The 25,971-nt window shown below is 42.4% G+C and overlaps 1 protein-coding gene across 2 annotated transcripts in view; it reads left to right on the top strand.

The window, feature by feature from the left end:
• znf236 (zinc finger protein 236) overlaps positions 1 to 25,939 on the top strand; it is a 37,559-nt gene extending 11,620 nt beyond the window's left edge. The window contains exons 11-32 of one of the 2 annotated variants that reach the window (XM_018750277.2): positions 1,051 to 1,254; positions 1,754 to 1,892; positions 2,993 to 3,253; positions 3,680 to 3,924; positions 5,915 to 6,016; positions 7,903 to 8,045; positions 8,337 to 8,440; positions 8,895 to 9,046; positions 9,166 to 9,348; positions 10,091 to 10,376; positions 11,117 to 11,220; positions 12,064 to 12,468; positions 13,480 to 13,625; positions 14,238 to 14,481; positions 15,825 to 16,004; positions 16,507 to 16,662; positions 16,895 to 17,067; positions 17,722 to 17,847; positions 18,715 to 18,912; positions 21,794 to 21,923; positions 23,220 to 23,393; positions 24,997 to 25,939. In XM_018750277.2, coding sequence (XP_018605793.1) covers positions 1,051 to 1,254; positions 1,754 to 1,892; positions 2,993 to 3,253; positions 3,680 to 3,924; positions 5,915 to 6,016; positions 7,903 to 8,045; positions 8,337 to 8,440; positions 8,895 to 9,046; positions 9,166 to 9,348; positions 10,091 to 10,376; positions 11,117 to 11,220; positions 12,064 to 12,468; positions 13,480 to 13,625; positions 14,238 to 14,481; positions 15,825 to 16,004; positions 16,507 to 16,662; positions 16,895 to 17,067; positions 17,722 to 17,847; positions 18,715 to 18,912; positions 21,794 to 21,923; positions 23,220 to 23,393; positions 24,997 to 25,130 — 3,989 coding nt within the window. In that variant the 3' untranslated portion in view covers positions 25,131 to 25,939. Of the gene's footprint in view, positions 1 to 1,050; positions 1,255 to 1,753; positions 1,893 to 2,992; positions 3,254 to 3,679; positions 3,925 to 5,914; positions 6,017 to 7,902; positions 8,046 to 8,333; positions 8,441 to 8,894; positions 9,047 to 9,165; positions 9,349 to 10,090; positions 10,377 to 11,116; positions 11,221 to 12,063; positions 12,469 to 13,479; positions 13,626 to 14,237; positions 14,482 to 15,824; positions 16,005 to 16,506; positions 16,663 to 16,894; positions 17,068 to 17,721; positions 17,848 to 18,714; positions 18,913 to 21,793; positions 21,924 to 23,219; positions 23,394 to 24,996 lie in introns of both variants that reach the window. The other variant, XM_018750276.2, reaches the window with a different exon arrangement.
• Positions 25,940 to 25,971: the final 32 nt, after the last annotated feature.

The raw sequence follows: 25,971 nt of genomic DNA, 5'->3' as shown, positions 1-25,971 counted from the left end.
ATTTATACAGTAAAACTACAAACCTCACATTGTCAACTGGAACAAAAGGAACACCTAAAAAATTACAGTATAATATTAATTGCATTCTTAAGGTTGGAGCATGTCAGGGTTTATCTACTTTTACTTGGTTTAACAAATATCAAAGCAATTTTTTATTCATCAGTTCATTATCAATAATTGCTTGTCGAATGCAGGGTCATGGCGGTCCAGAGTCTATCCCAGAAACATGGGGCACTAGGCAGGGTACACCATGGATGGGACACCAGTCCATTACAGGGCCCACACTCAATTCACACATATACAAATTACTGGCAATTTATAGTTACCGGTTTACTAGAAACACATGTGTTTGGACCGTGGGAGGAAACCAGAGCACCTAAAAGAAACACAGTCAGACAGTGGTAGAACATGCAAACTCTGCAGTTTAATTAACTATTTATTTCCTTAGTTTAGACTATCTATCAAATATATTTTTCATACTTTACTATTTTTTCAGGTTTTTATACATCTGTAATATTCATGAAAACCTGGAATAGGTAGAATAGCAGTTACTGCATCTGTCCCCCTCCAGGCATTTAATCTGTCTCCCTGCTTATAAGGTTGGTGCCTTTCCCAGTAGTCGTTTTCAAATGTCAGTTATGTACAAACTGGAGAACATGATGAAGCAATTAAGTTGCTAATTCATTTCCGTGTTTCTCTCTCAACTGTTTGGTTATATTACTGCTAAATTTATCAGCTCTGTTCTCTCTGAATAATGAAAAGAAAGGTGTGTATTTAAATGCGATATAAACATAATATACACAAATATTAATATGATGAAAGAAATTTAATTTTCAGAGAATTTTTTGCCAGTGGCCATGTCATTTTAGGGTAGTTGAGATTTTAGGTAAAACTGGAATATGAGAAAAATTTGATTTAAAAAGAACTTAGTCAGCTGGATGATATTTTTCTATGCTCCACAACGGAAAGACATGGTGATGGACATTGATGATGTTTCTGTCGAGTTCGGAGCCAGATGTAATGTCGCCCTCCTCACCTCCGCTGTCACAGGTGCACGTCCATTCCCATGCCCGCACTGCGAGAAGATCTTCCGCACATCTGGCCACAGGAAAACCCACATGGCTTCACACTTCAAGAGCACCCAGCAGAAGAAGCAGAGGTACCCGCGGAAGTCCCAGAGGGTGCGGGTGGTTAAGAACAGCCTGCCGCTCTCGGACATCCCGCTCCAGGAGCCCATTCTCATTACAGACCTGGGTATGACCACAAATCTCGAAAAACAATTAAAGCAATTGGACACAACACGTATTTAATTCATTTTAAATAACCTTTGTGTAATCAATTACAATGTAGCTCAAAGTTTATGAAATATTTCAGTAAAAAGTTATCCAAAGCATATATATCTTGAGCAATTTCAGCAATTTTATAGAACCTAGTAAATAAATTGAATGATGTCTGTTATGAACCTTTCACTGATTAGTCACTGATTGTGGCTTAGTAGTAAATGCAACAGTGGAGTTACAAGCAAAACGAGTTGGAGACGAACTTCCAGTGTCAATTGTGTTTGTAAGTTAAGGAGCCAGTGTAGTGGCTCAACAGTTACAACAGAGTGCAGTTTGACCTTTAACCTTTCACTGTGAACTGCTGTATCTTAGCTGAAGTAGCTGATCAAGCATGTTGCTCTTCCATGCTGTTTTGCTGTGAAGACATTGGATCCAGTGGAACCTTTGTTGTTTGGTCTCTGTTCTGTTCACAGGTCTTATCCAGAACCAGAACCCTCGCAACAGCCTCTCCATGCAGCAGTTCTTAGACGTCATGGTCTCAGACCGGCCGTACAAATGTCCCTTTTGTAACCGTGCCTACAAGAAATCCAGCCACCTGAAGCAACACGTAAGGTAAGAGTACATAAGGAAAGTGGAGGAACAAGTAATACTTCAAAGAAGGGCATTCTTCCTAGGTGATCTCTGCTATGTAAAGGAATTGCATTTTTGTTGTCTGAGCATTTTATTAAATTTTCTTTTATTTTTGAAAGGTTTTTATAGATGTGTTTTAGAACTGAACATGACATTTTTAATTTTGGGCTGCATATCATATCTATTCAGCATGCAGTTCTTTATTTAAATTTTTATTATTTGAAATATGAAAGAAGGTAAATCTACTTAGGTGTATAAAAACACCCTTGACTTTAGAATGCTTCATCTTGAAAGCTGCGCTTCAGGTTTGATGTCTTTGAAGCTCACACAAAAAAGCATTAAGGGAAGTTCATGGTTAAAGTTTGTCACTGGCAGCACTGTGCACACTAAGAGGAGTGAGGTCATTAAGCTAATGCTAAAATTTATGCAGCATTTGTACACTTAAATGCAGCTGGAGACCTTAGCTGACCCCTGCCCTTGTTCAAAGGGTGGAAAGACCACAGGGGGATCTGGGGGTCTCTGGTGCACTCAGGAAGACTCAGAGCCAACTCAAAGAGACTCAGGAAGACTCGGGACTCAGAGAGACTTAGAGTGACTTGACAAGACTTGGGGGGGTGGGGGCATCCAGATAGCTTAAGAAGATTCAGGAGGAACTAAAGAGTGTTGGGGTGACTCAGTGGGACTTGAGGGAACTTGTAGGTGCCCCATGCAACTCAGGAAGACTTGGGTGACTCAGCCATTTAGGGAAAACTTTGGCGAACTTGATTGGGTTAGGGTTGGAGTGACTCAAGGGGATCACAGGTGACTTGGAGGGGCAAAGGGTGACTTGGAAAGCCATGGGGAGACTCAGAGGGACTCAGGGTGACTTGAGGGAACTTGCAGATTAGTCAGGAAGACTTTGGGGGAAGTCAAATGACTTCAGCGTGATTTCAGGAGACATTGGGACTTGAGCCAACTCGGGGAGACTTGGGGAGGCTCAAAGGGACTTAAGGAGAATTAGGAGAACATAAAAGACGCAGGGTTACTTTTTGGTATACTTTCCCCAGTTATCCTGTTCATTTACTCACAGTTTTACCCTGCAGGTCCCACACAGGAGAAAGGCCTTACAAATGCAGCCAGTGCAGCAAAGGCTTCGCCTCCTCAGGTGTGCTCAAGTCACATATCCGCACACATTCAGGCCTCAAGGCCTATAAGTGCTTGATGTGCGATAGCACCTTCACCACAAGTGGCAGCCTGCGGCGACACATGACCACGCACAGCGACATACGGCCTTACATGTGCCCCTACTGCCAAAAGACCTTCAAGTCCTCTTCCAACTGCCGGAAGCATATGAAGACACACAGGTGTGTGTCTGCGTGTGCTGGCCTACACTTTGATTTTTTTGTAAAATTCTTTCCATCTTCTGTCAATTTATTGTTCTGTTGTTCTCATTTTCATGATTGATAGTCATGTTTTCCTGGTCATTTTGATAGCGATGTTTAATCATTCTTTTAAAAAAATGCTTTGGAATAGGCCTCAAAACTGCCATTTCTATATGAATTTTTAGTTGATGATAAGAATCATATTTTTGCCCTCTATAATTGGATCAAGACTGGAGCGGTAAGTGTGACTAGATAATGAAAATAGTAGTCAGTTTGAAAACACAGGGAAGGGCTGATTTTAGATTGAAAAAGGACATGACACAGGAATTGTTGAAGTGAATGCTCTGATGAAAGAGCTTTCTGTTAAAGAAAGACCACCTACTTATCCTCCTGTCCAACTGTTGCTAGGTATGAGCTAGCCCAGCAGTTACAGCAGCAGCAGGCCTCCGGAGACACCCCCTCCCTGGAGAGTGCCATTGGAGGGGTAGCAGAGGCCGCTACAATCCAGGTGGAGATCGAGACCGATGCGCTGCAGCAGCCCTCCGCCGATCAGCAAGGCATTCTGGGACTGGCTCAGGCTCAGGTGGTGGGCAGTTCCCAGCAGGGAGCGCTGCAAACACAGCTGACTAACCAGCCACTGGTGCAAGAAGAAGGTAGGCCTCTCTGCAGCCCTGACAACCTAGTCATTACATTTTACACAGTACCAGTAAAAAGTGTGAGTACACTGGCTAGAAAAAGTTTGTTTGCATAAGACACTCAGCTCACAAGTTTCAGCAGAAAATGAGGCGACGTCCTCTCAGCTTTTCTCCAGCAGTTCCCATAGCTTTCAGACACTAGCCTTTTGCTTTCACTCCTTCATCTCGTTTGTCTCATGCAGGTATTGCCCACGTTCACAGGTGTACTCACACTTTTCACGAGCACTGTATGTAACACTGGGCTTTTTTTTAATCATTTGGATTAAAAAATGATAAGAGCTACTGCCTTTGGACCCAAAGGGCACAGGTTCGATTCCCACTGCTGGCTGTAGTACTCTTGAACAAGGTATTTATCCTACATTGCTCTACCCAGCTGTATAAATGGGTAAATAATTGTAAGCACCTTAACATTGTAAATTGCTTTGGAGAAAAGCATCAGCTACATGGATAAATGTGAATATTATGTAAATTTAAATCTTAATTAGTAGTTAATGTGTTAGTTAATATGTAGTGCAAATGGGTCTCATGCCATCTGAACCCAAGTAAGGTTAGCACCAGGAATTTCACGTGTTTCCGAGATGCCGTAAAGTGCCCCGAAAAAATATTTTAAAGCAGTATTATTTCGACACCTACTTTACAAAATAACTTTCGCTGAATTTCTTAAGTGACTGACTCACACCACTAAGACATCACTGCATCATACTGTTTCTGGCCTACCGTGTCTTATTTTTATTCTGCGGGAGGCTGAGTGCAGATCATACTCCCACTGACCCAGTGACCTTGCTGGTGTATGTGGGGTACAGTACTGTACTCACGGCCTGTCTATGGAGATTTTTCCACCTGGGTTCAAATCCTCACTCCCACTGTAGTACTCTTGATGAAGGTATTTTCCCTTAATTGATACAGTAAAAATTACCTAGCCATAGAAATCGTTATATATAATTTCAGTGTTTATCATCTAACACTGTACTGTACATCCCCTTGGATAAAGGCTAAATGTAAATGTATTTAATCAAATTTTCTATATTATTTCACAAATTACGGCATTTTGTTAATTTGTTGAGAGATATTACATTATAAATCCCTAAAAAGAAATTTCTTTATGCCATTTTATCCATTTCTATTCTTCACTGAAATATGTCTCACCAGGCAAATTTGTATGTAAGAATCTGGATTCTTCAGCAGTTACACTAAAGGTCATTGCAGATATAACCCCCTCCAGGTTCAAGGAAAGGGTACTTCAGTCAAAATTGATGTCATAATAGAGATGAAAGGAAAATGTTACCCCTGACTTTTTCAGCGGTCGTCTCTTAGCATCTTGACTTTTCAGCCGAAAAGCCAAAAAAGACATTAGAACTTCAAAGGCTAATCTAAATAACTGCATTAGACAATGTTTTGATGGAGTGTGACCAGGGGAAAGGAAATTATGTGAAGGTAATGTTATTGGGGGCCTGGACGGATGCATCCACTCATCTGTTCACATGTATATGTACTGTGTGAGAAGTAGCCAGAAGACTCCCATGAGGGAAGCGAGCTCTTTGAAGCAGCTGTCTGTGTCTGGTACAGAGACAGTGAGGTCAGCATGTGTGCTTTGCAGGGATGAAGTGGGAATTGTTTTGTTTGAACCATAGAGCAGGTCAAGGAGCAGATATAAGTGGTGTCACCTGGAGCTGACAGATTTCTGGTGACTGAGTTCACCGTAGCCTCCATACTCACTTGGGAATTTCTGCAGAGCAGTTGGCAAGTTGAATGATCACCACTGTGTTAGACAGATATTTATCTTATTTTCTCACTTCACCAAGCTTGAGGCATGTTTTTAGAACAGCTTTAGAAGTAGCTTGAAAAGTGCTTCCCAAGTCAAATAAATTCTACACAGATAAACCTGCATGTTGTTTTCTATGTAACCATGTTTGTTCTTTCTCTTTTTCTTGCTGCCTGATGGCTTCAGATACACTTGTGTCATCCCAGCATGCTTTGCCTCAGAACATCAGCCAATTTGAGATGCAGACGCTTCCCCAGCCATCGTTTGACCAGCAGACACTAACACAAGGTACCAGTCAGCGATTTAACGCTTGCATTGCATTGCCACTTGAGGACAATATGAGTGTCTGCCTGTTTGTCTGCTTTACTCACTATGATGTTGCAAACAGATTACATTGTTTGTCCACAGGGTCAGTCATGCTGCTGCTATCTGAGCTGTTCTAACTCATGCTGCTAATAAAGACAGGTCTTGGCACCTACCATTCATACTTTTCTAAGAGTAGGTTAGATATAGATGGGCACAGCAACTACTAAGTAAGATGTTAAACCATGTACTGACAGCTCAGCGAAACACAGGCAGTATTTACCACACACAAATGGGGCAAGAAAAGATGGGTAACTATGTCCTCATGCACCTCCAGAAACCCAAAGACATACCCCATATGCAAGAACTGTGGCATCTTGGAAGATTTTTGTTGTTGCCAACTCTAAACCAGGTTCGGCAGCTCTGGTACCTCGGAGACACAATGTACTCTCCTCCAAAACACCTTTTACAATGAGGAAAGGCAGATGATAGTGCTTCTGCACCTTTCTTAGCCAGGCAGCCATGGCCTTTGAGACAGTTCCTTGTGTCACACTAGCAATTTCCTCAGCCTTTGTCCCAGAAGGGCCAACCGAATGCGCATGGATTATTACACCTTCTCAGTAGCTCGTAATGGATTCAGGTTCAACCTTTTTTAAATGCTCATACATTTTCGATGGCCGGATAAATGTTGCATCCAGGTTGTCCTTTACCATATCTACTATATCCGTTTCTTTTGTCCACGCGTTACACTCACAGTTAAGCAGATATTACGTGAACCATCCTGTGTGTGCCTTACGCTCCCTTCCCACTCTGCCGTGGTTCTGAATGCAGTACGGTAACAGTGTCATTTGCTCTCAGCAAAGGCTTCAGTTCTCTCTTATGATGAGCCTTGCCAAAGGGAGCCCCGAATAGCCTTATCCTGGAGGTAAATCAGAGGAGCACTTTCTACTCACACTCCTTTTTCTGTGTCACTTTGTGCCTCTCAGAATGAAAGGAGAAGGCACTGGGAGTGTGTGCTCATTATGCAGTTTCACACACTATCTATGAAACTTGGAATATGTATTACATCTAGAGCACGGAGATAAAGATAACAGTAGACAGTGACTGAATGGCACACAATACCAGTTCCCACATATGAAAAGCTCCCTTTCATTCACTACTGCATCTTGTATTAGTTTCAAAGGAGGATGATTAGTACAAGTGTTTTATAATAATGGTGTGGGCTTGCAGTGGATGTATAAGATACCTGCTCCTTTGAAGTGCATCTTCCAGCCACTCCTACTGAATGGCCACATGCTGCCAGTAATGTTTAGACCAATAAAGATGTGATTGTATTTTTGGAGTGCCTTTTTGATATCTCTGAGGTTATGTGTCAGACATGAAGCCAAAAATGACCTGACTGAAATATGTGCCTTCTTGATACCTTTGTTCATTGGCCAGATACAGTTGTGAGGGGAAGAAGTACTCATACTTTTTTGTCAATGACCTTGATTGTTTAGTAAAGACATGGAAATGTAAAATTGAATGTTATTTTCTGAATAAGTCTGTCTTTATTTATTATTATTATTATTATTATTATAACTTAGAGCAGGATCACTTTTCCTGAGCCATTCATGTGGAAATCCAGAGTATTCCACGGGGTTCACAAACTTTTTCTCACAACTATGACATGCTTTAGCAAAGCATCCTTCGGATCCCCGTGACTGTGGCAGTGACTGTGCCATATGGGACACGTTCTCCCTCTGATGCTTGCTAACCCTAGGCCTACTCTAAAATGGCTGAACTCTCAAGAGTCCCAGCAGACTTCCTGGATAGGTGTTGGAATTTATGTGTGCTGATGTTTGCCCTTTTGCTTGTGTGCGGTACCACAGGCTTCCCCATGACAGATGGATTCACTCAGCAGCCCCAGTTCTCAACAGTTCAGCAGCTGCAGGATTCCAGCACCCTAGAGTCACAGGCCCTGTCCTCCAGCTACCACCCACAGAACCTCTTACATGTTTCCAGCACCGATGTGGTAGGTGCCCACAGTCTGAATCAGGTGTACTCTGGTTCACCTATCTGATAGGCTCTTTATTTACAGTTCTTTTTATAAGTACTCAGTTTTTAAGCTATTAATAAAAGGTCCAGTGCCAACTGTTCATTTGAGTTTTCACTTGAACTTTGGTTCTCATTAGTGTGTATGGTCACAATAATCACTGCAGCATCACAAGAGGCACTGCACTGGTCTGAGTCCACACATTGTTGTGTCCATTGCCTCTGTGAAATAAGTTGTACACCTGCCGATAACATTTCCTTGTTTTAGCAGCCCAGTCGCCTGCTCCAGGATCCACCTCAGGCTGACCTTCAGTTGCCTGCCCACAGCCAGGAGTTCCCAGAGGATAGTGATGAAGACAGCCGGAGGGTCTACAGGTCATTGTTTGATGGCATACTGTCTTGGCACACTTCAGAGCACAGCACGCAAGAGTTGTTTCCTTGCAGTTTCATGCTTTATACTGTTTCCTTGAGAAGTTTTACTGTCTGCCAGTGGGAACAGTATCTATGATAATGGTGCCTTTTAATTCCCACTGCAACCAAAAGAGTCATATTGTCATACACTTTTAAAGTCAAGAGTCATTCTATGGTCGTTTTCATAAAGTGTCATATTGTCATACGCTTTTAAAGTGCAAGGATTCTTACTGTATAAATTGAGGATAAGTGCCTTGATCAAGGGTATTCCTGAAGGAGTTGGATTTGAATCAGGAAACTTCAGATTGCAAGCCAGCAGCCTTAACCTGCTACCCTTAATGTCTATGAAATACTCTATAACCTGTTTCTCTCATACAGATGTGTGTAGTGTTAACTAACCACTGCTTGATTTCTCCAGATGTTCCTACTGCAGCAAGGGCTTTAAGAAGTCCAGCCACCTGAAGCAGCACGTGCGCTCACACACCGGGGAGAAACCCTACAGGTGCAACATGTGTGGCCGGAACTTCGTCTCAGCGGGGGTGCTCAAATCCCACCTCAACACACACACTGGTATGCCATGTTTATTTTTTTATTAATTTTGAACTGCTTTTATTTGAAATTTTGAACTGTAATTGTAGGTGTGGTGTTTTGGTTTTGTGGAGCAGTGAGTCTGGTCTTTCATGTCCCAGGTGTAAAGGCGTTCCGCTGTAGCGTGTGCGATGCCTCTTTCACCACCAATGGAAGCCTGAACCGTCACATGGCCATGCACACGGACACCAAGTCCTTCAAGTGTCCCATGTGCTCAGAGACGTTCCGCACCAACCAGCACTGCAAAAAGCACATAAAAAAGGACCATGAGATGGCAGCTAGAGGTACAAATAGCACTGTATCCCTATATGTTAAGGGCTCCTCACAGTGAGTAGAAGACTATTACTTGAAGACTGAATGTTTTATATGTGTTCATAATACATATGAAAAGTGGATTTTTAACACATTGTGGTTTAAACACACAGAAAGGCTTCAAACCAAAAGCATCTGAAATAAACGGTTTGAGTTTCTTTAAAAAGTGACCTCCATCGCTGTTGCCAACATATCCTCTTAAAGCATGTTTTAGAGTAAATCAACCTGTACAAGTAGCATGCAGGGAGAATCTCTGAATTGTTTTACTGGTGTGAGCTAGTTATGTTCGTGTTCCAAGCTAGCAGTATCAACATAGTTTTTGTTAGGCATCTTGACAGTAGTAAGAGTGTGCAGTTGGCAATGCTGAGAGAAAATGTATATTTGCTTTGGCTAAAATGTCTTTGCTGCATATGAGTAGAAAAAATGAACTTTGGCCCGCCAAAGAGCCATATCTGACGAATGCAGACTGCTACATAAATTGTATTATAAATTGTCTCACCACGAAATCCTGGGCAAATAAAGATATGATTTACAAAGTTGAAAGCTCAATGGAAACCAGAATTTCAGTGTCACCTTTCCTCAGTCAGGACGTAGTGTTGTGTTTAAGGAGCCAGACTTTTTATCATAAAATTTCGAGTTCAGGACTCGGGTGCAGCCCTGTTGCAATACCCGTTTAGCACAGTCCTCACCTTAACTGCTCTGCCTCACCTTCAGCCCTGGAGGAGAATGCAGAGGATGAGGAGGTTACTGATCGGGTCCAACCGAAGCGCACCCGTGCTGACATCATCACCTTCACTGAAGAGCAGACAGCAGAGCTGGCCCGGAACGAGCCCGGTGACGACGCCTCTGTGTCGGAGAAGGTACTGGTGCAGTCGGCCGCAGAGCGGGACCGTGTCAGCGAGATGAAGGACAAAACGGCTGAGCTGGAAGCAGAGCCCAAGTTTGCCAACCGCTGCAACTACTGCCCCAAAAGTTTCAAGAAGCCCAGTGACCTTGTCCGGTGAGTGTGAGTAGGGGCCCCCGCTCTTTAAAAGTCAACATTACTTCAAGATTTGAAATTGTAACTGTATTGAAAAATGATTTTTTTAAAGCAATTCAAATCTAATGATAGTATTTGGTAGAGGGTTTTTTTTTTTTTTCCCCCCAGTAATTGCCATCTAGAACCTAATCATTACCTTTGTCCCAGACAGCTTTGTGTCAGAATTATATGCAGTTTTACACTAATGAATATGCATCCCCCTAAAATTCACAATGTGGTAGTTTAAGCTGAATTAAATAAATTTTCCATTTAAATGTGTCATTGAATTATGCAGAAAAACTAACATAAAAGAGATGAAAGTCCACAAATTTTTCATTATGAGCAATTTTCATAATTGAAAACCCAGTGACTAATCTGCCCTTTTAAGTATTTTTTGGTTTGGCAGTATTGTGTGATCCCTCCCTTTCAGTTAAAGTCTGCTAATGTTTTTATTTGATGCTATTAACAGAAATGTTTTTCAGTTTAATGCAAACACATAGCATGATAAGGAGTAATTTTTAAATATTCTGTAAGAGTTGCTTAATATGGGTTGACATGTGGCTTCGTTGAAAAGTCTTAATGCCGTGAACATAAGGCATATGGTTACTTATTGTCGCTGGTATAAACCCAATATGACCCAAGTAAGTATATTTATTGTCAAAGGAAAGTGCTGATGAGCTGCGTGTTTGGGGCACTCGTTTCCATTTCTGTCCTTCTTGTAGACACATTCGGATCCACACAGGAGAGAGGCCCTTCAAGTGCGACGAATGTGGCAAGAGCTTCACGGTGAAGTCCACCTTGGACTGCCACGTCAAGACTCACTTAGGTCTGCATGTCTGGCTTCTCTCTTATTTTGTCTGACAGGCCTGTGTCTTTCTCCTTCACTTCTTCCTTTTCACTGCGTGCTACGTGCATAGATGAAACTGTAGGTTCATGAGCGCTATGTTCTTAACTTGAGGAACACACTGTTATGCTGCTAGATTAGTCAGATTGGAGATCAAAATTGGATTTGGTCCGTGCTGCTACGAAATTATGATGATATAGTACAGTAAGGAAGCCTGCTCCTTTTACCTCACTGAATCCCTTTAAGTGAATGCCTTTAACAGTTTGTAACCATTTTATGGGGCATTTGACTTTTTTATTGCAGCTATCGTATTTTTTTCTCCAAATGTGTTCACTGACTGTGTAAAAAAAAATCATGAAATGAAGCTGTCCTTAACTGCCACTCTATTAATATGTATGCTCAGTGAGGGGATATATAGGCAGGCAGTTTTTTAGCTTTTATAATTGAGTGGAAAGGTAAATGGCAAATTTATGGCTTATCTTGCGGAGAAGTTTAATTGCTTTCTTTTATTTATATCTCACCATCATTCATTAATAACCAAAATTTCCTTTTTACCTCAACAAAGATATATTTTTTTTGTCGTTCTCCAATATGAATGACAGAGAATAAGGGTCTTATGGGTTTTTTTTCCCTCTCATTGCGTTCATCCATCTTCACATAATGTTTCTATAACATTTGTATATGGTACTTGATCGTATTTGACAATGGCAATGATTTTGTGAAATGGTTTTCTAAGGATTCTGTTACCTTTACTTCACTGTCCACGGGCCACAATTATGGTCACTTTTCCTTCATGGTCCTGATGCTCCTGGTGGGTTTATGCAGGTCAAAAGCTGTTCAGTTGCCACATGTGCAACACGTCCTTCTCGACCAAGGGCAGCCTGAAGGTGCACATGCGCCTGCACACGGGCTCCAAGCCCTTCAAGTGCCCCTTCTGCGAGCTACGCTTTCGCACCTCCGGCCACCGCAAGACACATATCCAGAGCCACTACAAGTCCTCCATGGAAGCCAAGAAGGGGAAGAAGGGGACTGAGCGGCAGGCCCGACCAGCATTGGCCCCGCCTACTGAGTCCTTACCACCAGTGGGCATGCTCCAAACGGGAGCTGCTGAGGCCACCGATGTGGACCCCGTCTACATCACCAGCAACCCTGTGATGAACGGTCAGTTTGAGCAGAACCTGTTGCAGCCGAGCGTTGTGGGCCAGGCCATCCTTCCTGCCTCCTTGTCCAGTAAGTATCGTAGTGGTTGAGGACATCGACTGGTAACCCAAAAGCTGCTCTTTCACTCTAAGAGTGTTAGCTAAGAAACTGCACAGTGGGCAGAGTAGTGGTTAGAGCTGTCACCTTATTGTCAAAGGACCCAGGTTTGAATCTCTGCTCCTGCAGCAATACAGTTGAGCAAGGTACTTACAAAGGAACTGATACAGTAAAAAAATACTGCCTTTATCCACTTGCTTGCACTTGTGATGGCTAATTTTTGGTTCTTCATCCTTGTTTACTGCCCACAGTTAAGTGGACAGATCTGTTAATCTGCACAGGTCACATCCCGTTCTGTTTTAACAGGAAGGACGAGGTGGATAAATTCTTTATGAAAGGAGTCTGTTCTATTAATTTTCAGTCACCCTCAGAAAGTTATTTGTCTTCCTTATAATGGGTTTTGAGTTTTAAAAATGAGTCCTAAGAAATAATTCTGTTGGATGGGCATAGAAAAAAGTAGAAATGATTTAGATGCTGCTGTAAACAAGAAGGTGAAATTATAAATTGAGATTATCCTGAATAATTTGTTATGCATGAATACTGAGAAAATTTCTGTGAATTCAGCCATTGGGTCTGTGTACTGGCAGACCTGTTAGAAAAATTTCTAAAAATGGTTTCTCCTCCCCTTCCATTGAATCTCAAGTCCCCTGTTGTGTAATTCTTGCACAAGTCTAGACTTTGTTTGATCAAAAGATTGTTCAAAAAGTCAAGGACTGTGTCCTGTTATGAAAGTGAGAAGAGTGTCATGCTTTTCATTTGCAGTTATGACAGAATTGGCTGCTTTTCACTTAGTTCTTTGCTGGAAATTTCCATTGACGTTGATTTAAGGACTCTTACGTTAATTTTGGTTGAGCACAACTCAATACAGTGATGTACTTGAATCTCCATGTATATGCAGAATTTATACATCTTAAAAAAGACTTGATATCCATTCCTGTGTTAAAATTACAGACAGGCTCATCCCTGTTTTTGATCTCTCCTCAGCCGGAGGCGACCTCACGGTGTCTTTGTCAGATGGCCTGGCCACTCTGGAGGGTATTCACCTGCAGCTCACCTCTGCTAACCTGCTGTGCCCCAACGTGCAGATCTCCGGCATCGACACCAGCAACATCAACAACATCACACTGCAGGTGCAGCTCCTCTTTCACTGCTCTTTTGTGCCGGCTACCGTTTAGCTGCTATCCTACATGGCCCACCATGTAGGGGTCCTACTTGTCCAGTCATGTTTCTTCATTTCCCATCATTCACTACACTCATATGTCCCACCACCATTCAGTGTTCCTGCACATCCCATCCTTTATATGTCTCGCCTGTATTCCTACATGTCCTATCATGTACTTCTCTTATGTGTATCATCGTGATGTCTTCCTGCCTGTGTTGCCGTGCAGCTCACTACATATGTTTTGTACATAGCTTTTCTGACATTAAACCATATCAAAATCAGTTTAGCATTAAAGACAGCAATCGACTGAAGTGTCAGAAGCACTCACTCATCTGTCATGCATGCCTGGTGAAAAAGGTAAAATGTATATTAAATTGGAATTCAATAATCTTGTAAAAATGAATTTACTGTCCATCTGGTCATCATCAGTGGTATCCAATTTAAAATTAACTTAGTCAGAGCTAACTGTGCCAAACATTTAGAATGAAGAATGAAGTTAAATGGTGCAAAATGTGTTCCTTTTGATCAAAATGGCATCCAAACATAATTTTAATAGTTATTTCTTTATTTTTTTTTGCAGATCGATCCAGCCATTCTGCAGCAGACACTGCAGCAGGGGAACCTGCTTTCTCACCAGCTGACGGGAGACACGGGGCTCACCCAAATCTCTGGTGCCCATCTCATGGCAGGCGACTCAGCTGTGCCCACCAATGTGGTCATCCACCCACTCACCAGTCTATCCCTGCAGCCATCGGCAACCCCTGGCAGCATGGGCATCTCCAGCCTGACTGAGCAGGATGCGGTGCTCACAGCCACCAGCAGCGGTGGGTACCACTGACAGCTCCTTCCTGCCTCCATGTGTGACTGATGGTTTTACTGTTGTACATTTTCTCTGTTTACGTGCTCCGGATTGGCCAGGCTCGGTGCAATGACTGCTGTCTACACGCAGTCTGCTGGACTGAAGTGAACCAGATGTTTATGTACATCATGACTGTACAACTTCAGTGTGTAGTTTTTCTTGGAGAAAATTCTTAAACAAAATTATAAATCAAGCCGTTGAATCAATTATTATAAAATACCATAAAAATAAAACATAAAAGTATTGGGAAGTGTGGGGGGGGCGCGGTGGCGCAGTGGGTTGGACCGGGTCCTGTTCTCGGGTGGGTCTGGGGTTCGAGTCCCACTTGGGGTGCCTTGCAACGGACTGGCGTCCCGTCCTGGGTGTGTCCCCTCCCCCCCCAGCCCTACGCCCCATGTTGCCGGGTTAGGCTCCGGCTCCCCGCAACCCCGTATGGGACAAGTGGTTCAGACAGTGTGTGTGTGTGTGTGTGTGTGTGTGTGTGTGTGTGTGTGTGTGTGTGTGTGTGTGTATGTGTGTGAGTGAGTATTGGGAAGTCAATAATACTAAACCCACCTTTACTTTTAAAAACAGGCTCAATTTGTTACACAGAAAAAATGAAATCTTTCATTATGCAACTTTTGGAGGAAAACATAAAAACTTCTTAGTATTAACAAGGAAAAGGAGTCCAGTAGTTAATGAGATATTTTAATATTAATGGTATGAGGTATTTTAATAAGATATTTTACTATGAGTAATATCACAGTATTGTCATAATTATATTTTATTGACCCTTAAAAGCTTTTTGATTTCACTTCTCTTGGTCTATAAATTTGCTTAAGAATTTGATTTAAATTTGAATTCTGTGATATAGGGCATTGCTTTAACTTGCCGGTTTGTATATAAACCCTAATGCCTGTTGTGAATTTAGTTTTGTTTACTCTGATTTGTAGGTCACTTTGAAGAAAAAGATCTTCCCAATGAATTTCTGTGTGTGTGTATGTGTATGTGTATGTGTATGTGTATGTGTATGTGTGTGTGTGTGTGTGTAGCTGTATAAATGGGTAAATGATTGTAAGCATGTAATAATTGTAAACTTAACATTGTAAGTCGCTTTGGAAAAAAGCTTCATCTAAATGAATAAATGTAAATGTAATGTGTATGTGTGTGTGTTCATATTTAGCTTGCAAAACTTTTTAAAAGGTTAACAGCAACTGTTCATTGTATGTTTGAAGGAAAAAACATGAAAACATCCACAAATGAAGACGTACGGAACCAACCACGTGGTTTTCAAACAGCGATGCTAATGGCAGTGATATGGTTTTTCAGGATCCCATGATTTGGCACAAGTGATGACCTCCCCGGGCCTGGTGACAACCGGAAGCAGTGGTCAGGAAATAACGCTGACCATAAACAACTCCAGCCTCAGTCAGGTTCTGGCCCAGGCATCTGCCACAGACCCTGCCCCAGTCTCCAGCGACCCACCAGAGATTACACTCACCATATCAGGTACGTGGCAATGCACACAGACACATGCGATTCACAAAATAGTAAATTCATGGACAGCAGGTCACACAGAGTCAAGACACACAGGGTCCTTTCAGTCTTTGCACAGCAAAATAAACGGTGACGTTCCAGAAAACTAGGGAAACACTGCAGACCAGAATTTCCTCACACACACATTTAAAGTATGTTTTGTCAGCTTGTCTGGTAACCAGAGTGACATTGCAGCACTTGTCCTTTTTTTTGTCATGTAGTCATTCAATAAAGTTCTATGTTGCATACAGTTTTTGCATTGAGGAGGTTCTGGTGGCGTTTTCTTTAGTTCTGAGCTACTTGCAACTGTGTAGACATGGAAGTCTAAAGAGGAACAAACTTTGTTTCCAGGACTTTCCTTTTCATTTTCTGTAGCTTTTCTAATTTCCAACATTCATCAAAAGCAAATTCTGGAATCAGTATCTCTGGAGAATTGACAGTGTGCCTGTTTCTTTATTCATTTAATTCTGTAAAGGCCAGGACCTTATGCCACAGCACAGCACAGCAGGCGGGGCGGAAATGAACGGAGGAATAAGGTTGACATCTCCCATGAGCACCCAAGCTAACAGCGCCACCCTGACAATAGGGAACCAGCTTCTACCTCAGAGTCCGGCCAGTACTGGAATCGCAGGTGAGAAGCAACACATAGGCTTCCTTGGAGGACTCCTCCATCATCTCACGTTAGTGCTATGGATCTGAAATCCACCTGTCACAGGTTTACCAGCTTTGAAATCACACACAGAAGCCCTCTAAACTGATAATTTATACACCAGGTGATTTAAAGTGCAGCATTACAACATGAGTGTTCCCTTTTGATGCCTTCTCGCCGCACTCAATGCATGTCTTCTCTGGGTCCCTCTCAGAGAGCAGCCTTCCCGCCGCCACCTCTCTGTCCCAGACTGCCGTTTCCTCCCAGGGCCTGGTGATGTCGTCCTCAGGGGTGGCCAACGACGGCAGCATGACTTTTACCCTGGCAGACACACAGGGCATGCTGTCGGGGAGCCTGGACACAGTCACACTCAACATCGCGCCCCAGGTGTGTGTGCTGCCACATGGCCGTCACGGTTCAGTTTGTCTTCCAGAAAAGGGAATTTAATTAAAGAACAACAGAGCACTGACTGACATCTGTGAAATATTTTATGAAGTTTGATCTTTATCTGATGAATTTTATCTGACAGAAGCATAAGTTTAGGTCTAAGTGAGTCTGTGACCTGTGAATATAGCAGACCTTCTTTTCCTGTATTTAGATAACTTGTGCAGTTTTATTAATAAATTTTAATAAAAACATTTACTTAAGACAGCTCTCAGCTGTATACAACACAGGGTCATCCCTTTGTAAGTCTTCCACTTGTAAGTGAATTATAATGTAAAACGGGGTATATGCTGATCCCTCTCAGACCAATTCTGAGAAGAGAATTCTATTTTATCTGATGAATAAGGTCTCCACCATGTGTAAAGTATTTGTGGAATGTAATTTTTCTGTCATTTTATAGTCATAAAGTACTTCTCTTGGATTTGCTAATGTTAAATGAATCAAAATGCAGTCAGAAAACTGAAGGTGACAACCTTTGAAAAAAATATTTTTAAAAGTGCTTGTTAGTAGTGATCACAATGATTTCATTAATGTAGGAGTTCTCTCTGAATTAATCCATCACACCCTGACCACCAGGAGAAATGTTGTATTCCATAGGGGCAGCAGTTTCCCACCATTCTGAGTGACACGGGTCTCGCTGGTCAAACCGCCAGCTCCTCCCAGCAGGTCATCCTGGTCAGTCACCCAGTACCGGGTACAGTCGCAGGGGATGATGGCTTTCGGGTGAGGACTCGTTCCATTCCCATTCACACACATTTGTTTCCTATAGAATACACACAAGTGACATGCACCCTAATTAGTGTGTCTATAGCAAGAGACACACACACACACACACACACACACACACACACACACACACACACACACACACACACACACACACACTTTGTGAACCGCTTGTCCCATATGAGGTCACGGGGAACCGGAGCCTACCCGGCAACACAGGGCGTAAGGCCAGAGGGGGAGGGGACATACCCAGGATGGGACGCCAGTCCGTCACAAGGCACCCCAAGCGGGACTCGAACCCCAGACCTACTGGAGAGCAGGACCCGGTCCAACCCACTGCGCCACCGCACCCCTCTTAGCAAGAGACATAAAATTTAAATTCCGGAATCAGTCGCAATCCTATATCTTTGGAAGTGTTTCGCTATTGTTATTTATAGCTGCCAGTCTTCTGTGAAGTCACCTACACTATTGGGTTTGTACTTACAAACCTATCAGCTACGTGTAGTGATTTACCCATTTATACAGCTGGGTAAATTTTACTGGAGTAATTCAGGGTAAGTACCTTTCTCGAGGGCACTACAGCAGGAGGTGGGATTCAAACTTTGGACTGTAAAGCGCAAGGTGGCAGCTCTATGCACTGTGCCACCTGCTGCCCTGCTTGTTAATTCTTAGAATGCATTAAGCCTGACCTCACTGAGTATTTCTGTGTGTTCTGGTGTGATTTCACCAGCTCAAGGTGTTCATCTTCATGCAGTTTTGGTGCACAATTTTCTTTTTCCTGTGGTGTGTATCCTGTTTGACCACACATACTGTTGGCCATTTTTCATGGCAGATCTGAGCTGCAAAGTTGCCTATGTTTCGCAGATCCCCGGGGTGAGCAGGCAACAGATGAAAGAGCCATCCACAGAGTCTCAGCAGGGCCTCAACCAGTGTTTCTACTGCAGTCAAGTCTTCCCCACTGCTGTCATGCTGAGGAGGCACTGCCGACAGGCCCACGGCAAGGAGCGCTGCCACGTGTGCAGGGTGTGCAGCAAGGCGTTCAAAAGGGCCACGCACCTCAAGGTGGGAGCGCGTGCACAAGTACACACACACCCACCCACCCTAGTATTATAGGACACATGGGCAGACAAAACAAACTATGTGAAGTACTTTTCAGGTGAATAAATGGTGCATCATTTTCAGTAGAACACACACTGCACAAGTACATGTATAAGGTTTCATACTCATAATACACACAGTTTTGCTTTCCAGACCGCCAGCAAATGCATTGTCTGTTCCATACTCTTTGTCCTCAGTTGAAATCAATAGCAGAGTATAAATAAAGAGAAAAGTATAAATAATAAATCAAGATTCAATAATGATCCTGTTGAAACCAGATAATTAGCTCCAGTGGGGTCTTATTGGATAAGATTTAGCAAAGACACCATTGTGTTTTCAGTTATTTTAAAATGAGACCTTGTGGAAAGTATATTTGGGGACTGAAATAAAAAAAACGGGTTGTCATACTTTGCAGTTATTTTGAGAAAGATGCCTATGGCTGTAAAAGGAAAAATCACTAAAGCTAAATATGGAACTGCACATCTTGTTTGTTTCACTTGTTTATTGGTTGGGAAATGTGTGTTTTTGTGTGAGTGGTTTTTTTCCCCTACTTCTTGTCCGGTGCATGACCATCTACTCTGTCAGTCTAAATCAGTCAAAACAGAAAATGTCTTAACAATGTAACTAAGAATCTCTCCTTAGTATTTACAGTGGTTTTCTTGAAACTGTTTGGATCATAAATAACAAGAAACAAATGTCCTGTTAGATATTTGCCAGATTTGAATAATTAAATTATGTAAATGAAGGTTAGCACATGCACAGTACAGAGGGAGACTGAACAATAAATGATTTACCCTACATTTTGAAGTTGATCATGGTATTACAATGGAAAATATAACAATCCCCTTACAATTAATTTTATCTTATTCATATAGAACCCTGAATAATAACACAACACTGCTAAGTATATAATGAAATGATAAGCTTCATAAGCCTCTTGTGGTGTGGTTCTGCAAGGCAGTTCTTTTATGCAGCCTTGGACCAGAGGTCATCCCCGAGGGCACAGAGAGTCTAAATTAGTCCAGCAGGATCAATACACCCAACTACAAGTGAAAGTAGATCATTCTGTGATTTGTATTCTTCAAAGTTGGAGAGGAGACCGCAGTCTCCTTCAGGAAGGGATGGACATGTACATCAGGCGTTGTATTTTGACTTCATATTTACATTGCGTGTTGAGTTAATCATGGCTCAACTCTATTAAATGATGAAACATTTGTTAAACGTGCTAAAGTTAAATTGCCCCCATAATACAGATGTGCTGAATATTGCTATTTGAGATTGCTGGGAGAAAAAACTAAATTAAATGTAACTCCTCCCAAAAAAAAGACAGCAAGGAAGATTGCTGAGAATAAATAACTATGTATGTATGTGCCAGAAACATATGAATGTATGAACATGGCTCTTCTTGCATTTGGAGATTCATCACTACAGGCAGTGTACATGTCTTTACCAGGAGTATCAACGCTGAGAGCTCAACTTCTTAGCACTCGCCCTTCAGCGGCCAGCAATCTACCACCTGGCAGTTCCCTCTCGACAGATTCCCACTACTCTGTCCATCGCACTTCACAAGTGTTCTTGTGTGAAGGCTATTATGGACTGGGGTTTTTTTTTTATGTACAGCAAAACTTTGCAGACATCACACAGGCTGTGTAAAATTTTTGACCACACTCTTTTGTGACTGAGATTTGCTGTCTACAAAATTATACTGACATACCCATCAGGTTCGTCTAAAACTTCTGAGTATTTTACTGTCAATTGAAATGTATGCTGTAAATTTAAGATCAGTTCCCAAAGAAACACGTTGCTTCAAGAGCACACAAAGAAGAGATTCTGTGAGATTGCGTCACCCTCTTGAAAAGGACAATCCGCTCATTCAGTGGACGTTTTGCTGCATTGGTAGAAGGTCCTTACCTCATTGGGGAAACAAAGACCACTGTAGGACACGCACTGAATCTTGGCGAGGAAGGCCTCCACTCATCCAGGGTGTTCGGCTGTCAGAAGATGCTTAGCCTTGTTGCTGTTAGGTAAATGGTTATCTGTGCCATACCCCATGGGTTTTCTCCAAATGTGAAAGTAACAGTCAAGTGCCGAAGTGTTTCTGCTCCTTATTTCATAGAACAGAGACATATTTATTCAGTGGTTGTCACGGTGTTGTGTTGGTGTCAAGCTAACACAATTTGAGGGTCCATATGAAGATGTATAACCTGATGGTTATCACAACAAGTCTCATGAGGCACGTACGTTAATAACCTTGAATAGAATGACCCAGTGAAAGACTCAGCTGTATAAATGGGGAAAAATTCTGTGATGCAGTCTGAACAGTTTCTATCACAACTGACGTTCTGTCTAGAAGTGAGACTGTTCCGCCTACATCTAAAGCATTCATTTTCGTGACCTTGTGCATGGGCAGCTTTGATCTCCCCTCCCCTACCCACAACATCTCGTCCAATTTCAATTGGAATGACGTTACTGATTATTTGAAGTTCAGTGCAAGGCATTTCTAACAAGTCAATGTATATTTGATTTACGTCATAAAACATATAATATGATATAGCTGTTTGTTTCACTAATACATCAGTCTCATTACGAATGTTATACATGCTGACATTTGCAAAGTTGAGATTTGATAATTAAGATTTTCAACCTTAACATGTCAGCGGTATATTTTAAATGATTAGCTGTATGTGATATATTCTCGTTTGGTATGTCCTCTACTCTGTGCTCTGTGGTGTTCACTGTAATGTCAGTCTAATATGTTGGTCTTGCTGAAAGCATGACTTCCTCCCTCAGTCTCTGGGCCCCGGTGCACACCTGCGGTGATGCCGTATGTTGTTTTTGGCCACAGGAGCACGAGCAGGTCCATCAGCAGGGGCCATCACCAAGCTCCCAGAGGCCCCGAACCTTCAGGTGCTCCACATGCGACAAAGCCTTTGCCAAGCCCAGCCAGCTGGAAAGACATAACCGGACACATACAGGTAATCCTCATGCTTACGTCATTGCTCGTAAAAAAAGAGGTAGTTTAGTTTTCAACGATCAAAGAACTGTTTGTGATCAGGAAAGGAAGAGATTCTGTTGTGACTATTCCACTATGGTCTCTGTTTCGTGTTTCATGCATCTTTACGTGGAGAGAAACAGAAAGTTGCTGTAACAACCAGTCATTCTCCACATGCATGCATAACATGAAGAAGGGCATGTAAGGCTTGTTTCTGAGTTACTTCATGCAGCAGAAAGTCATGAGCTGAACGAATAAATCTACACGTATGAAAGCAGTTTTATCCTTTCGAAAATGAGTTAAAGAATAGCTGTACGAAATCGACCCATTGGCCCTTGTGCCAAAGATCTCGATCAGCATTTTAAAGTGCTTTGCGTGTAGTAATTGCGATTGGAAAGGCCCTGGACATTCTCCAACCACAGCTCTCTACTTAATGGCCTCTTATGGCAGTCCCTGTGGGCACTGCAGTTATTGAGCTGTGAATAAGACTGTAGGGTTAATCTCTCACTGTGGTCTGGTATGCTAAGTGTTGTGCTTGAGCCTGTTAGTGGTGTGCATTGATAAGGATTTCTCTTTGGGCAATTTCTCACTGTTTTTCACCGTTATTTATGGAGAGACCATTTAAGACATAAGTTGTTTTCAGATTTTTTGTTTTTCCTATACAAGTGCTCAACTTATGAACATATTTATATGGTATTATGGTAGTAATGAGTTCCAGCAGTCAATTTATATGGAATCCCACGAATACATTTTAATTTTCACACCTTGTTCGATGTTTACACGCACACACATATTGTCTGAAATCGCTTGTTCCAAACGGGGTCGCGGCGAACCGGAGCCTAACCCAGCAACACAGGGTGCAAGGCTGGAGGGGGAGGGGACACACCCAGGACAGGATGGCAGTCCATTGCAAGGCACCCCAAGCAGGACTCGAATCCCAGACCCACCAGAGAGCAGGACCTGGTCAAACCCGCTGCACCACTGTGCCCCCCCCGCCAGCATTTACATAACTATACATTTTCTTACTACTATTTCCCAGTTTTCTTGGAAAAATTGCTTGGTAAATGAAATTGAACACAAAAACTCTGAGCTGTAGAGTCGTTGATTTACTGTCTCATATTATGCTGTTCAAGTGAAATAATTGCTTAAGCATGAATAGAAAAGTTTCATAAAGCGTTAGTGCTCGTATGTTTCACTTTATGGCCTTTTTGTAATGCCATGTTTGCCCAGCTGGTGGCGCTTGCATGCTAATGTGCATGTGTCTCATGCCTCTACCCAGGTGAGCGACCCTTTAAGTGTCCCCAGTGCGATAAGGCCTTCAACCAGAAGAGCGCCTTGCAGGTGCACACGGTGAAGCACACTGGGGAGAAACCGTACAAGTGTGAGGTCTGCTGTATCAGCTTCACACAGAAGAGCAACATGAAGCTGCACATGAAGCGCTCACATAGCTATGGTGAGCCGCGGCAATCGGACCTCCTGCGTGTCGGGGGTTGGGGGGTTCGGGTTGGCTTTGCGCTCTGACATGTTGCAAAGACAAGTTTTCACTCAGGAAGGAACTTGCTTGAAGGTGTTGTGAATGCAAGAGCTGAATTGTTAACAGCCGTCCGCTCGAAATGAGCAGCCTGTGCTATTCTCGCAACCACACAGCAGCACCGCAGCATCTCCATAAACTGCCACTGCCTGCTACAGGACAGTCAGCCTTCGTTGCTGTAAAAAAAAAGTTGTGTGACTGGTAAGCTGTGCAATGAGGACCCAGTCATCGAAAAGTGCAAGACACCCATGCCTTTAGAGCCACTAGGAAACTTATCACAGAATATGGTGACCAATACGGATAATGACCGATACAAAATTTACAGGTCTTTATTTTTTATTTCATACGTTTTAGTAAGCAAAGCATGTTCTATGGCCTGCATTCTGTAAGTGGACATCTGCGATTTGACAGTTCTTTCAAATTACTGTTACTTTTTCTAGTAAGTTCATAGTGCAGCTCTAAACGGTTAGAGCTGTTGCCTTGCATTCAGAGAATTCGGGGTTTGAATCCCAGCTCCTGATGCTGTACCCTTGAGTTAAGGTTCTTACCATGAATTAATATAGTAATAAACAATAACTGAGGGGGGTTAATGTTAAAAGAAATAATATTTTTGAGTAGAGTTCCCCAAATTAAGAGCTTTCAAGTAGCAAACTCTTTGCTGAAACCTATTTGGGAAGTATTAGTGTCTATTTTTACATAAAAAGAGAGTTAGTAATCAGAAACCAATTCAAATAGCTTGGTTGAAGCATCACCTGAGTGCAGACAGGTAGCCATCCAGAATAGTTAGTACTTGAATTTTTCAAAGGAGCAGCGGAGCAAACAGCTAGTGAGCTAGTTGTAGATAATCCTATGTCTTCTGCATCTACGTACCGGTTCTGAGCACATGAGCAAAATCTATGGCTCAAACTGTTTTTTAAATTTTTAATAATGATCCTTTTATTTTTTATTATAGTGCTTGTATTGGGTATTGGTGAGTTTTGCGTTATGTGTGGGGAAAAGAAGGGCTTCAGGAGATGCAGTACCAACACCCTGGTCTGGTTCTTTATTGTGCTTCCGTATTTACACCGTGTAAAAAAAAAAAGAAAAAACACTCCTGCCAAGGCAGTCAGAATGGCCACATTGTGCACGAGGCATCCCGGCTCACAAGAGGGACTGGGTGTCCACATTCTCAGTGTGCGTGTTCTGCTAAAGGGAGAAAGAGAGCCAGTCCACTGTGATGCTCTTCCCATTAGAAAAAGTCCCACCCTGCAGAGCTGTCCGTATTGCTGACATTTGCACCTGCTCCATTTTGCATACTGCTCCCAAACTTACTAAGTAACAAAGCAACTCTCAGTCCTAGTTAAGTTTGTAAGTAGGAGGCCAGCCGCATTTAAAAATATATTTCAGTTCACTTTACTTGAATTACATAACCTTTATATTTGAAGGTCATTGCATTTTCCTGAAGTGTGGAGTGGAGTGGAGGGTAACATGAACTTCGGTATTTTGCACCCTCTAACAGAGCTTCTCCTTCCTTTGCTCCTCACAGGCAGTGGCAAGGAGATGAGCATGGGCCAGGAGGCAGGAGGGGAGGAGGAGGCGACCTCAGGGCTCGACCTGGCTGAGGTGGTGCAGGAATCATCCAGCGACTGGCAATGCGGCATCACTAATGTTTTTCGGTAGATTCTTTCCAGAACCGTGCTCACTCTGCCACTGATACTTGTGATTTCTTCAGTTAGCACTAATCCCACCTGAGTGCAGTCTTATTATTGGCTGCTGTGCATAGTGCATTTCCATAGAAACGCACTGGTGGTGGCTGAACTGCTACAAAATTTAAGCACATTTACAGGTCTTGAAACCTGATCATTTCTAACATTGCAGCGACCTGTACGAGTACTGGCACATTAAAGTAGCTCACCACTACGAAGTGCCATTGTTGGCTGTCTTGTTCTGCATCAGAAAGAAGAGGAGACGGAAAAACATGGCAACCTGCCACGAAGAAGAGAATATCTGGGTGACCTTTTATACCAGATTCAAAATAATTAGAATTCTTGAATTCCTTTTCTATATCACAGTGACCTTTCTTTGATTATTTCTTGAATGCATCTGTATTAATTGGCAGATCTTCAAAACCTTTTAAAAATTAAGTGCTTTGGCTTAATTGGGATCACTAACTACAGCAGGGACAGTAAAACATGTCTATACATGCACTTAGTTATTTTTTGCCAGTCAGGTTTAAACGACTTGCATTCTGAACATACTTTATGCATCGTTCTGTACCCGTTTTTATTTCGATGTATTTGAGCAAGTGGAAAAAGTGTCAACAGTTTATACATATGAACCTAATTTTAGTCCCAGGTGTCTTCATGCTTTTTAAGTGAATGAATCTGTGCCTTTATTCTTCACCATTTGCATGGCTGTAAAGTAGCTGTAAACTAGCTGACCATTCTGGATTGCAGAATGATATCCAGCCTGAAGTTTCAAAAGGGTAAATAATAGAGTTACGTATTTCTACTAATGTAAT

Source organism: Scleropages formosus, chromosome 23, assembly GCF_900964775.1.
Source record: "Scleropages formosus chromosome 23, fSclFor1.1, whole genome shotgun sequence".
NCBI lineage: Eukaryota > Metazoa > Chordata > Actinopteri > Osteoglossiformes > Osteoglossidae > Scleropages > Scleropages formosus.
This window is presented reverse-complemented; position numbering and strand designations above follow the sequence as displayed.